General features: G+C 32.4%; 1 protein-coding gene across 2 annotated transcripts in view; it reads right to left on the reverse strand.

Moving 5' to 3' along the window:
- The window catches only part of LOC114328950 (probable protein phosphatase 2C T23F11.1), a 54,245-nt gene that overhangs the window by 18,207 nt on the left and 21,241 nt on the right, over positions 1 to 14,797 (reverse strand). For both annotated transcript variants that reach the window (XM_028277943.2, XM_028277942.2), the window contains exon 3: positions 7,386 to 7,793. In XM_028277943.2, coding sequence (XP_028133744.1) covers positions 7,386 to 7,793 — 408 coding nt within the window. The remainder of the gene's footprint in view (positions 1 to 7,385; positions 7,794 to 14,797) is intronic.

Below are 14,797 nucleotides of genomic sequence, written 5' to 3' on the forward strand. Positions count from 1 at the left end.
AAATTTTTATGGGGTGATCAAATTACACTTTAATTTTTTTTGTAAGATGCTGGTGCTATAAGAATGCCACATGTCCATTTTTAATAAAAAATCTCTAAGATTTCTCGATGTATGAAAAAAAATCGATTTTCATTTTGTAACTTCAAAGGGCTGTAACTTTTTTTGTGTGCACTATTGTATATAGGTAAGTGAGGTTGAATCAACCTATTTTTGACCCTAGAATTTGTGGTATAATTTATGACCAACCTTTTCGGGACACCCTGTATAAAAAAGAAAGAGTTAGTCCAATTATTTCCCAATAATTTTGTTTAGTCCGGATCTGGATTATTCTTGTGATTAGAAGTTATGTGGTTTGGATTTTAAATGTGAGATATCTATGTCAAATATCAAAAAATATACAAGGTGGTTCTAAAGTTATGCTTCCAGAAAGACATGGGCAAAATCGGTAAAACACCCTGTAACTCATTTATAAAAATCATTGGGGCAATAAACGTAGTATATCTAGAACCGCCTTAGTGACCTCTATTCACAATTTAAGTATTCCCGTTTCTCAATGAAACACTCTGTATATTTGTGGCAAATACCGTGCTTAAATAAGTGCGAATGTGGTGTAGGGAGGTAGGGATATGGTTTGAAAATTTTAAAATTTTTTTATTATTTTGTATGAAAATACATAAATATTCTCTGAAAATTTCAGTTTAACCGTAGGAAAACTACCAGAAATACAGCATGTTTAATATCCCTACCTTCGACTCGCTTTGCAGCAGCTTGTTGAGCGTAGTGAGAAACGTTCAACAGCTGTTCCATATTCTTTTGTAAATTACTCTGCGATTTAAAAACATATTCCGGTGTGCATCACTTTACAGTTTGACAGACAGAAGAAATTGAAAATAAAAGTTGTCAAAACTAAACGTGTTTTTCTCAAAACTGCTCAACTGCTTTTTATAGGCGGTGGACATTGTAACTCAAAGGCTACTTGACAGATTCACCTGAAATTTTTCATATATTTTCTTTAGACATTTCGCGAGGTAACAATAACAAATGTGTTGATTTTCACTATTTTCACTTCTGAGAGATATCAAAAACGCAAAAATCGTCAAAAGTAAAAAAAAACTCGACAGTGTTATCTCGAGAAACTCATAAGCTAACAAAATATTTTTGAATTTTTTGTTTCATATGGTCCAGTAGCGAGTTCTGATGTCTACTGAAAAATTCATTTTGTTTAGGTGTCGGTAAAAATTTTCCACGCACCGTTGGCTTATTTTTCAATAGTTGGTCTTACAACTATTTTTTCGGATATTCTTTGAATTGTACTGAATATATTTATTTAATTTAAAAATAAAATAATTTTACCATAGTTTCAAACAAATTTTAAAAAATTAAAAAAAAAATTGCTTAACACCCCCCCCCCCCCCAAAGTTAAAAATTCGAAAACATTGCGGCCCTTGGTAATAGACCAAAAACCTTTTGTGGCCCTTATTAAAAAAAGTTTGCCCACCCCTGATATAGAAGAATACTGTACCTTTCATTTTCAATTTGCCAAATTAAAATCAGTTACTTAACTACCACGACGTCAGGAATTTTTTTAAATAAACATTAATTTTTGGTGCTACGCGCAGGACAGCGGATACGCTTGCTCTGATTGGGCATTCCAATGACCTTTGATAATGATTGATAAATTTTAATTTTTAGTACATTTCGATATAAATAAATAAATTTGTTTATTGCAAAATAAAAACACATACTCTGTCCTTTGAAATAACTCTTTTTTTTTTAGCAAAACCTTTCTTTGTTCATATATTTTAACTTTATGAAGAATAAAAGTTAATTATTTTTAAACATATTATGCAACTGTTTAAACAATATTTCACAAACAATAATATATTGTTTAAAATAAAATTGAATTAAAATATTAAAATACAACAAAATATGGAGTAAGAAAATAATATATTAGATAAACATTGGAAGAAATTTTGGTGGAAATCAACTTGTGTGAATCGAACACGGCTGTCGTGAGCGTACCACCAAAAATTAATGTTAATTAAAAAAAATTCCTGACGCCGTAGAAGTTAACCGATTTTAATTTTGCAAATTACAAATGAAAGGTACAGTATTATTCTATATGTAAAAAAAATGTAAACTTGTTGTCTGCTTTATTTTAAGTCCTGCAACATTTTGAAAAAATGAATTTTTTTTGCGAAAGCTGGATTGCAAAATTTATTTTCCAAAACGTATTAAACCGATCTTAATGAAATTTTCAGTATTGTTTTACTGTATCCTAAAGTTTTCTGGGTAAAATATGAAGGTTCTAAGTGTATCATAAATGGTTGAAAAACGTAAAATGCGAATAATTGTTTTTTATGGGTCTTTCGCAATTATTGCTATTTTGCAACAAGGGTGACAATTAAAATTTTTAACTAATCCTATATTGTAGGAAATTTATATTGTAGGAAACAGACTCTGTGGTAGCGGGTAGGTACCCCTCTATGATCCCGATAGAGAGCAGACTTACTTCAGGGATTTAGCGCCCCTGCCCACGCGAGCTCCTGGTTTTTTCCTCCATTTCCTATTTAGAGGTAACCAGGCCCCAACCTCCGTATTATCCTATCCAAACCCCAAATTCCTTCCCTAATATCCCCTCCCACCCACCAACCCGTCTGGCCAGCGTGGTGGGTTATGGCCAAAACCTCCACAAATCAAAAATGTCGGTTTCAACAGATATACGGAAGATACCCCAGGTGGGTAGGAAGTTTATTCCACAGTCCCACACCGAAATAACGGTCTGCCTCGAGGATTCTGGGGGAGGCAAGTCGACATTGAAAAAGAAGAACAACAAACAACTCCATATAGCAACTTACAACATCCGTTCCATGGCAAAAGACGAAAAACTCTACGAACTAGAAGAGGAATTAGGGAATATGAATTGGGATATAATGGGACTATCAGAAGTTAAAAGAAGAGGTGAAGGGTATGTGGACTTACATTCAGGCAACAGGCTCTATTATAAAGGCAATGAAGACTATACATACGGTGGAGTAGGTTTCTTAATCAACAAGAAGAGAAAATCACAAATTCAAATAATTGACAGCATCTCAGACAGGGTTACATACATGATTTTAAAACTAAATCCAAAAACCAAATTAAAGATTGTGCAAGTTTATGCTCCAACTGAAAAGGCAACTGATGAAGAAATAAATACTTTTTACGAAGATCTTAAAAAAGCTATAGACACCAACAGAGAATCCAAAATAATAATAATGGGAGATTTTAACGCCAAAATTGGAAGTAAGATTGAAGACTCTGAAAGCAAGATTGGAAATTTTGGATTCGGCACAAGAAACACAAGGGGAGAAAAACTTATGGAATTTCTGGAACAAGAAAACATGTATATTATGAATACCTTCTACAAAAAGAAACCTAACAGAAAGTGGACATGGGTTGCACCTAACGGAACCACCAAAAATGAAATAGACTATTTTCTCTCAAACAACAAAAGAATATTCGAAGACGTAACAACAATAAACAACGTAACAACGGGTAGTGACCATCGTATAGTTAGAGCAAAAATAAATATTAACATGAAAGAAGAGAGGAAAAGAATATTTAAAAAAACAACGCGAATAGATGCCTTTAAAGTAAAAACAAATGAAGAGCAATTCCGAGAGGTCTTAGCGGATAAGTTCAAATATGATCCTTCACATAATCAAGATGAAATTGACGAAATTAACAAAAACATCAATAAGAACCTTCTCGAAGCCGGACTACAGGTCGCAAAGAAAACAAGTACTAAAGAAGACAAAATAAGCAACGAAACTAAACAACTGATGACGGAAAGACGACAACTACTAACGCAAAACAAACGCCATACTCAAGAATACATAGAACTTAATAAAACAATTAGAAAAGAACTAAAACGCGACTTACAAAAATGGAACGAGAACTTAATAGAGCGAGTCATTGAAAACAACAGAGGCTTAAAATGTCTAAGACCCGCATTGGGTGTTCAAAAAATCATTAAAATTAAAGACGCCAATAGTAAGGAAGAGAAGGACAAATATAAAATAACAAAAATAGTCGAAGACTTCTACAAAAGCTTGTACAGCTCGCAAAGCCAGCCTAATGAATCAACAAAGGAGAACGTCAAAAGAAAAATAAAAAACGTGGGATCAGAAGTACTACCAAATATAAAGGGATTCGAAATAGAAAGAGCTTTAAAAGAACTAAAAAATAATAAAGCTCCAGGACAGGACGGTATAATTGCCGAGCTCTTGAAAACAAGCAAGACAGTAACAATCCCTATACTAACAGAGCTATTTAATAAATGTCTCCATAATAGCAAGATCCCTAAAGACTGGAACGAAAGTCTAGTAATATTTTTACACAAAAAAGGGGACAGATGTGACCTACAGAATTACAGACCGATATCGTTGCTCAGTCAAGTATACAAACTATTCATGAGAATTATTAACAACCGGTTGACCTACAAAATGGACAATTACCAACCAGTGGAACAGGCTGGCTTCCGCAAAGGATATAGTACATCAGACCATCTGCTGACAATGAGAACATTGATAGAGAAGGCAAATGAATACCAACTACCCGTATTTCTTGCCTTCGTAGACTATGAAAAGGCGTTTGATAGTATCGAGATGTGGGCCATAGAACAAGCTATTAATAATTGTAGAATAGATTCGAGATATAGACAACTAATACATAATATATATGAAAATGCAACTATGATAGTACAACTAGACGAAAATACAAATCCCATCCCTATTAAGAGAGGCGTGAGACAAGGAGACGTAATATCGCCAAAGCTTTTCAACCTAGCACTAGAAGACGTCTTCAAAACGACAAATTGGTCAACCTATGGCATTAACGTTAATGGCAAGAAGCTAAATCACCTCAGATTCGCTGACGACATTGTGATTATAGCGAGCTCATTCGAGGAACTGCAAATTATGATAGAGGAACTCGCAGGCAGCTCCCAATACGTCGGTCTAAAAATGAACATGAAGAAAACAAAAATAATGACAAACACAGATGACCCCAGACGCATAACTATAAATGGCAGTGAGATAGAAAAAGTCCAGGAATATATCTACCTAGGCCAAATCCTGAAACTTGACAAAGAAAACCAAAGTGCGGAAATTAATAGGAGAGCAAGACTAGCATGGGCAGGATTTGGAAAACTTGGTTGGATACTTAAGAACCGCAAAATACATCAATATTTGAGGACCAAAGTGTTCAACCAGTGCATCCTTCCTATCATGACATATGGGTGTCAAACCTGGACCCTAACCAAGGCAAATATGAATAAACTAGCTACAACAGAAAGAGCTATGGAAAGAGCAATGTTAGGTATACGACTGTCAGATAAAAAGAGGAGCGACTGGGTAAGATCAAAAACAAAAGTCGAGGACATAACAACAAAAGTTGCCAAACTTAAATGGAGCTTTGCAGGCCACACTGTTAGACAAAAAGACCAACGTTGGAATGCCACGATACAACATTGGAGACCTTACCAAAGTAAACGACCGAGAGGAAGACCACAGATGAGATGGGTTGATGATATTAAAAGAGTAGCCGGAACGAATTGGAAATATGTTGCTCAGGATAGAGACCGATGGAAGGAGTTGGGAGAGGCCTATGTCCAAACGTGGACGATAGAAGGCTAAGAAGAAGAAGAAGAAGGAAATTTAATTACACAACTTTTATGTCAGTAAAACTTTTCTCGGAAGTGAATACTTTTAAAGTTGTAATCAAAAAACGAAGAAAAAAATTGAATTTTTCCTTAATTTTTTGACATTTTGATTATTTAAACAATGTTCCGGACCTTTTTGAGTGGAAGGATAACTTAATTATATTACAAATATGAGTTAATTCCAAGCAACTTCTGCAAAAAAAATATGAGTCACCTCTCAACGTCCATCTCAAAACAGATGCGCCCTGGACTATTTTTGAACTGAAAAAATGAAGAGAAAACAAATGGCAGCTAAACTCATTAGTATGTAACCCTCTATATGTCTGATATTTATTTGATTTTGTCTGATTTTTGTTTGTGTTGCCATGCTGGTGCCGCTCTCTTGGGTGGGATGTATTTAATCATGAGTCTTTCTTTACATAATACCGGGTGTCCACTTATATTTTCCCCCATTTTAACTACTTATAACTTCTAAACGGCTCAAGATAGAAATATGCGGTTTTCGCTGAAATGTTTTACTTTAGTAAAAGTTTTGTCTGACTGGATTAAATTTTTAAAATCTCTTTTAAATACGAAAATAAAAATGGCGGATTTTTGAAAAAACATTGTTGACTTTTTTTTAATGTAACACCCAGTATATTTTTTTGTAAATTGAAAGAAAGGTCATTTACCTATCCAGCGATATAAAGTTTTTTAAAATCGGTTGTCAAATCACTGAGTAATTAATTTTTAAAATGAGAGGTGCAACATGGATATCACATACCTAAATAACATAACTAAGCAAATTGATATTATGTTATGTGATTTCCACATTGCATCTCTCATTTTAAAAATTAATTGCTCAGTCATTTGACAACCGATTTTAAAAATTTTTATATCGCTGGATAGGTAAATAACCGTTTTTTCAAGTTTTTAGGTAAATGACCATTTTCTATATCGCTTTTAAATAAAAAATGGCGGATTTTTGAAAAAAAACGTTGGCTTTTTTTATTAAAACACCCAGTATATTTTTTTGTAACTTGAAAAAATGGTCATTTACATATTCAGAGATATAAATTTTTTTAAAATCGGTTGTCAAATGAGTGAACAATTAATTTTTAAAATGAGAGATGCAATGTGGAAATCACATAACAATATCAATTTGCTTAGTTATGTTATTTAGGTATGTGTTATCCACATTGCACCTCTCATTTTAAAAATTAATTACTCAGTGATTTGACAACCGATTTTGAAAAGCTTTATATCGCTGGATAGGTGAATTACCTTTATTTCAATTTACAAAAAAATATACTGGGTGTTCCATTTAAAAAAAGTCAACAACGTTTTTTTCAAAAATCCGCCATTTTTGTTTTCGTATTTGAAAGCGATATAAAAAATTCAATCCATTCAGACAAAACTTTTACTAAAATAAAACATTTCAGCGAAAACCGGATATTTCTATCTTGAGCCGTTTAGAAGTTATAGGCAGTTAAAATGGGGGAAAATATAAGTGGACACCCGGTACTACGCTATGGTCGTTACCTACATCTGCTGAGTTGAGATCTTGCGTGAATGGCAAGGTTAGCAACCTACCAATCGTAAAGACGAATACTGCTCAAAGAAACAATGTGTATGTTAAATATACATGATAACTTAAAAAATAGTTGTTTTTAGTGTCTCGTCAATAAAAATATACATTTACCTGTAACGATCTGCTGCTCTGCTGGCATCTTGCCGTTCTTCTTAAAAGCAAAGTCTCCTAGGGCTCTTGACAAGGCCAGATTGCCGTTGACTCTGTTGGCATCTACCCATCCCCCAGCAGCTATGATCCTGTCGTACTCAGCCTGGTTCGATGGCTTGTGGTCCTCAGACAGAGCTCTCGCGCTGCCGTTCACGCTCGCCACTGCCCGGGAATCCCCTACGTTAGCGCAGAACAGCTTGTCGCCTTTGATGAGCGTTGTGATTGCTGTCGATCCGGAAGGTTTGCTAAATATGCACTCCTCTTCGAGCATGTGGGCGTCCAGTTCGAGAAAGGCTTGCCGCATGGCTTCGGGTATGTCGCCATCTTTATATTCCTGACGTTTTACTACAAATTTGTGCAGATGCTTTCCTAGAAACAAAAAAATTTAGAATGAGATTGTGTTTTTCAGTTTTTAGAAGATTCTTCAAGTTCGTATGACGTCATCGCTTCCCGTATCGCCATTATCTTGTATTTTTCTAAATATCAATTTAGCAATATCGAGAATAATAAAGAAATTTAATGACACAAAGGATCATTCAAGGTCTGATATACCGAAACCTACAACTGATGATAAAAGTTTAAAGGTCCTATTAATTGTTCAAGAGAATCCTAAAATGTCTACAAGTGAACTGGCAAAAAATCATGGTATCTGCAAATAGTCTGTACAATCTATTTTGTATAAAAAAAAAATAGCTTACTTTCGCGTGTTGTGAAATAGTAACAGAGACAATGAGGACGCAACATAATTTCTTATACATATTTTGTTATATTCAGTAATGAAGCCACATTTTCTTGATATAGTAAAGACTGTAGATAAAATTTAAATACCATTTTTCCCTAAAGATGGATTATTGATTGGAACCTCTTGGAACGTATCCCAACGCCTTTTGGAAACCCCTGCTCTAAAATATGCAGAACACAAGGGCATTTTGTATTCCACAATTTAATAATTATAAATTTATTCACTTCAAAGATAACACCTTGTTGGCAGACTTTTTAGCAACCCTGTATAAAAATATAATTGCCGCATATTATCAAGAGATTTTTTTCGAGATTTTCGTAAATTAACTATCTCTACCACTTATTTCAATGTCATAATTTTATTTATATCCAATAATTAATATCTTATCAATATATTTCTTTTAAATTATCAAATTTAAAAATTTTACTAGACATATTAAATAAAAATAGAATAATTGCTAAACATTATCTTCCAGGGAAATTTTTTCGACATTTTTGTAAATAACTGTCTCTACCGCTTGCGGTCAAAGCTAATAATGTTTTTATCTAAAATTATCAATGATAACAAGTCGGTTTTGGAAATTTTGACTTAAATGTATTTTATGAAAACAACTTCTGCTAAGATTCAGTTAATTATATTAGATAATCTCATTTTATAATATTTCTAGAGGATATTATCATAGTATCGTATCTGGTTTATTCAGTTTATTGAAAAAAATAATTTCGGTAAATTACAGTAGTTTATAAGGATTGTTTTTTGTAATATCAATCAAAAATATGATCAATGTTGCCGGTATATTTTCAATAGGTACATAAAAAGATAAGAAAGATCGCAACACTCCACAGGCTCAATATTTCAATAGTGTTTCTCCACCTTTGTTGTCGGTCAGCACGAGCGTTTTGCAATCATACACATATCTCTTTTAGAGCCTGCTTGGTATTCATTCTAGCTATATGGCTCAGCCAACTTATTTTCTGTGTTATAGCAATGCTTGTTACTGCTAGTTGTGCACACATTTCTATAACTTCGTTATTTATCCTCCTTCCCAAATACCCCCTACTTTATTTGTTAAGGGGAGGGGGTATGGTTTGAAATATTTAATTTTTTTTTATTATTTCAAATAAAAGTGCATACTTTCAAGAATACTCTCTGATTGTCTCACGTATTGAAAACGTTCTTGGGAGTCATACATACCCGTATATACAAGTGCGAGCAACAAGTGGACTAGGCCTAATTCGGCTTCAGAAACAGAGCCGGAACTCGTGTGTCGTAAGGCTCTATTCTCAGTCAATATACTTTTAGTGGAGTCATTGAAGGTGGATAAGAGCTATTACCTCGGATTTCGTTGAACCCCCATCGATTTGCTTGAAAATTGGTAAGTGGTTAGAGGATATCTCAAGAAACAAAGGTGACGTGGTGCCAACTTGCGCTTTTACCCTGAGGGTGGATGCCACCCCTTCTCGGGGGTGAAAATTGTTTTATTAAAAATAACCCCATAATTCGATAGAGGGACAAATTTCAAGCAAAATTTGTTATATAAAGTTATTAAAATAAATCAAAATTTTTTGAGTTATTAAAGATCAAAGATTTTAATTTTTCTTGAGAAAATGCCTGTGTTTAACCAATTTTTCATCAATAACTCAAAAAGTGTAAGTTTTTAGTTTGAAGCTAATAAAAAATGAAATAAACCTCTTATTAGAAAAACCTGTTAGTGTTAACTAAAAGTGAGTTATAGGTAATTGAATGTACTTATATTTTTTTCGGCGAGTAAAAAACTAAGTATTCAAGCTGAAATAACGGGAAATTGTTGCATTTTATAACATAAACTTATTAAACATTTGTCAAAGTACTTAAAAATATCTATCAAATGAGCCCCCGAACATGTTGATAGCGTTAAAATTTATGCTCCAAATTTTTTGGAAAAATTTATCTTTTAAAAATTTTTCCAAAAAATGTTATTGTTTTTTTTTAATAACTCCGTTCGTGTTTACGATATCAGGTTCATATAAAAACTGTTTTAAAGTTAGTTCCAAGTGCTATATAAGCATGTTGAAGCTAATCTTTTAAACCCCTTACTTTTTTAAAAATAAAAGGTTAAATGACCCCGGTTGCACGGTTCCCACCTTCCCACAGCAAAATTTAAGATTTAAACGTTTCTATCTCGGTTATTTTTTACCCTATAGAAATAGTAAAAGAGGTAAAATATTTGGCACAGAAAAAACTTTGGTTATAGAATATAATAATTATAAAATTTGGTTAAATATATATATATATTTTTTACGTATATTGAGTATTTTGGAGTTATTATCAAAAGAATATGAGAATTACAATGATTTTAAAAAGTATGATTTTTTTAAATTATATCTTTTTTTCAAAAATATGCATTCTAAACGGGTCAAAATTATCGAAAACATTACTTATGCTAATATAAAGAAGTTCTTGTAAGGATTACTATAAATTTTATTTTTTGTGGAAATGGCGTATGTTTTTATTTTTCATTTTTTCCTAAAAAAATCGAAACGGTTCTTTTATTTTCATTATAACTTACTTAATTTTGACGCTATTACCTTGTTCTGAAGCTCATTTGATAGGTATTCCGAAGTACTTTGACAAATGTTTAGCAGGAATATTTTATACATTGCATCGTTTTCCCGTTATTTAAGCTAGAATACTTACATTTGAGTACTCGTCGAAAAAAATACACATTCAATTGCCAATAACTCACTTTGAACTAACATTAGTTTAGTTCTTTATGTGAGGAATGTATTCAATTATTTATTATCTTCAATTTCTGTAATAACAACTTTTTTGTAAAAGTTTATAGTTTTTGATTTATACGTGAAAACCCGAATTAAAACATGCATTTTTTACGAAAAAATAAAATCTTTGGTCTTTAATAACTCAAAAAGTGTTGATTTATTTTAATAACTTTATATAACAAATTTTGCTTATAATTTATCCCTCTATCGACTTATGGTATTATTTTTAATAAAATAATTTTCACCCCCGAGAAGGGGTGGCATCCACCCCCAGGGTAAAAGCGCAAGTTGGCATCATGTCACCTTTGCTCCTTAAGGTATCCTCTAATTACTCAGCAATTTTCATGAAAATCGATGGAGGTTCAACCAAATCGGAGGTGAAAACCTTCAGTGACTGCATGCACTATTTCACAGAGAGCCCGTGAAATGAATATGGAAATATACGCCTGCTTTATAGACTATATTCGCGGTGTGCAAGTACTTGGAAGGGGAAACGAGAAACGACCCTGCGCGAGTCGCGGAGAAATATTGCAACTATCTTAAATAATTCATATTGTCAATTGAAATTGTCAAATTGACGTACATTTCATACCTTCTGTCAATGAAGCAGAAAAATTATATATTGCTCCACAATATTGATATGATATGCAATTATTATATAAAGGTAAATTTAATTAATTTTATTTTGCTTGCAGTACTGCATTTTAATAACTAATTTTATTTACTACATACAATTGTTGACGTTTTCATAACATAACCTGAATCTTATTTTTTCTTCTTATTATTTTTTTGGACTATGGCCTTGACAATTATCCAGTAACCAGGACTAATATAATTGGCCAATATAATTAAAAGTGTGAATTTTAGTATAGAGCGTAGAAATAGGGGTCGCTTTGCCGAACTTGCACGGTCCCAATAGCAAAGCTTTTGATTGCGCTCAACACCAATAACTAGCAGAAATACTCGGAGCAATGGAAATAAGTTGACTTACGAATAATCACCTGGCATCAGATAGCTCAAATAAGGAAGGAATGCAACAGATCGAAGATAGTCTTAAGAAAAGGTGTACAACAGGGATAAGTATACTCGTATTGTCCCCACTTCCCTTTAATCTGTACTCGGAAAACATCTTCGCACAGGCTTTTAAAGGTAACAGCTCAGAAATCATAATCAACGGCAAAACAATTAATACTATAAGATAAGCCAATGCTACAGTCGTTCTTACCAACAGTCTGACAGGAACTATAGAAACTTAGCGACATTGTAGAATGTAGCGAGCGTTATGACCTATATAATATGAACATTGCTAAAACGAACAGGGTTGAAAAAAAAACATGTTTTTTTTATTTTATACAAAACAAACGTTTTTTTTGTTTTAAACATGTTTTATTTTTCGTTTTTATATTACGTGTTTTAAACAAATAAAACGTAGAAAAAAACATTGTTTAAATCATATTTCTTAAAATGAGAAGGATCTGTTTGATGAATTAGGCAGCACAGATACATATAATAACTTATGGCTGTTCAGTCCATATTATGAACTTACTTGCCCACGATATAGAAGTGCCAGGAATAAAGAACAGTGTCAAAAAATTGCAAATATTTCAGAAATGTACAGTTTGCTAGCGCAAAATTCCGAGAAGCTGGTGATTCTGCTCTTGTTGTGCACCTTAGAAAGTTAGTTGAAAAACTTGCCAATATTATTTCACATTTGCTCTAAACAATAGAATAAGTATTAAAAAAATTGGAATAACATCCTTTGTAAAAGGTATAAATTTTTTTTTATTAAAATCCCTTAAAAGTGCTACATCACATGGCAACCAGGATAATGCCCTGAGGTAATGTATTGAAAGTTCCCAACACGTGGGATCCAAATTGAGTTGTTTACATTTCGATGACTTAATGGCAACTGAATGCGAAATGAGTGATGTTTCTGAAAAAAAACCCTTTTTTAAGTGCCTCGAAGAAGATTGTAGTAATGCGTAGGATTTTTTTAAATTTTTTTTAATTTCATTTTTATTTTTTTTGTGGAATTTATGGCTTTGGCGGGAACCAATTAGTTTTAAAATTGTTAGAAATAGATATTTTTAACATAACAAGCAAATAAAAATATTATGAAATTGAAATTTGTTTTAAATTCGTATTGTTAGATTTTGTTCTACGCGCGACTGCTTACGTGACAGAAGTGAGCGCGACTGCTCCCGCGTTAAACAATTACTAAATACGACTTATTTAACAAAAACTTTTTTGTGTTAGCGTTATCATTCACTGTTCATAACAACTTACATTTCTCATCTTTATCGGTATACAGACCCATTCCAAATAAACAACTTCTTTTGTTGTTTTCTGTACAACTTACCTACAATACATTTAATAACCAGCTTTAAAAATAGTAAATATGAAAACAATTCTTTCTTGAGTTCTTATACAGTGTGTTTGCGTAGCTTGGAACCTATGGGAAACTTTTTTATTACATATATCTATATTACGAAAAAAACTTATTCTTCATAAAATGCTCTGCATGGTATAAAACCTAAGTTGCAATAATCAGATATTAAATTTTATTGAAAATATTGAAAATATTGAAAAATTTTATTATAAAAAGTTGTTCGTAATTAAAAACTAGGTATGTTTAAATATGCAATTATAGTCCGTCCGCTATAACTTTTCCCATGCGGTACGATTCATTTTCAATCAAATTAAGTCAAAACAGAAAGTGAAACGTACGCCGATGTGTGTAGTATATAGTATACAGTATACAAAATGTATATACACATCGACGTTCGTTTCAATTTATGTTTTGACTTAATTTGATTGAAAATGAATCGTACCGCATGGGAAAAGTTATAGCGGACGGACTATATATTATACAGTGAGCACGTAAAGGTTGGAATAAATTCATTTTCTCGAGAATGGACGATTTTGGAAAAAATCCCAAAGCAGGTCAATTTTTATTTTTAAATTACGACTTACTGACATATTATATATCATACTAGTGACGTCACCCATCTGGGAGTGATGGCGTCATCGATGATTTTTTTAAATGAGAATATGGGTCGTGTGATAGCTCATTTGAAAGGTAATTCAATCTCTATTCAGTAATATAAACATTAACATAATTATTTATACAGGGTGTCCAAAAAAAAATTTTTGACTTAAATTTATTTACATAAAAAGAAGAATGTGTGTAATTTATTTAATTCAAAATACATTTTACTGCTATCAGAAAACAGGAAAAAAATGTTTATTTGGCAAATAAATATTGTTTTTTGCTTAAATTCAATATTAAAGCCGCCACCCACCAGCCTCGTGACAGTTTGAACATTTAATTTAAGCGAAAAGCAATGATTATTTTTCAAATAAACATTTTTTTCAGTTTTTTGAGAGCAGTAAAATGTGTTTTGAACTAAATAAATTACATACAATCGTCTTTTTATGTCAATAAATTTAATCAAAAAAAATTTTTTTGGACACCCGGTATAAATAATTATGCTAATGTTTATATTACTGAATAGAGAATTGAATTACCTTTCAAATGAGCTATCACACGACCCCTATTCTCATTTAAAAAAATCATCGATGACGTCATCACGCCCAGATGAATGACGTCACTAGTATGATACATATGCCAAAAAGTCTTAATTTAAAAATAAAAATTGACTTGTTTCGGGATTTTTTCCAAAGTCATCCATTCTCGAGAAAATGAATTTATTCCAACCTTGTGCTCACTGTATATTATTCCAGTTGAAATATTGTGAACTATAAAGGTACTTAACTCTTAGAGAGAAATTCATATTTTTCGACATACCTCGTATAAAGTTGGTAAAATGTGATATATTACGATTGAATCTTCGTTTTGAGATAATGCAGAG

The sequence above is a fragment of the Diabrotica virgifera genome, chromosome 1, assembly GCF_917563875.1.
Source record: "Diabrotica virgifera virgifera chromosome 1, PGI_DIABVI_V3a".
Lineage (NCBI taxonomy): Eukaryota > Metazoa > Arthropoda > Insecta > Coleoptera > Chrysomelidae > Diabrotica > Diabrotica virgifera.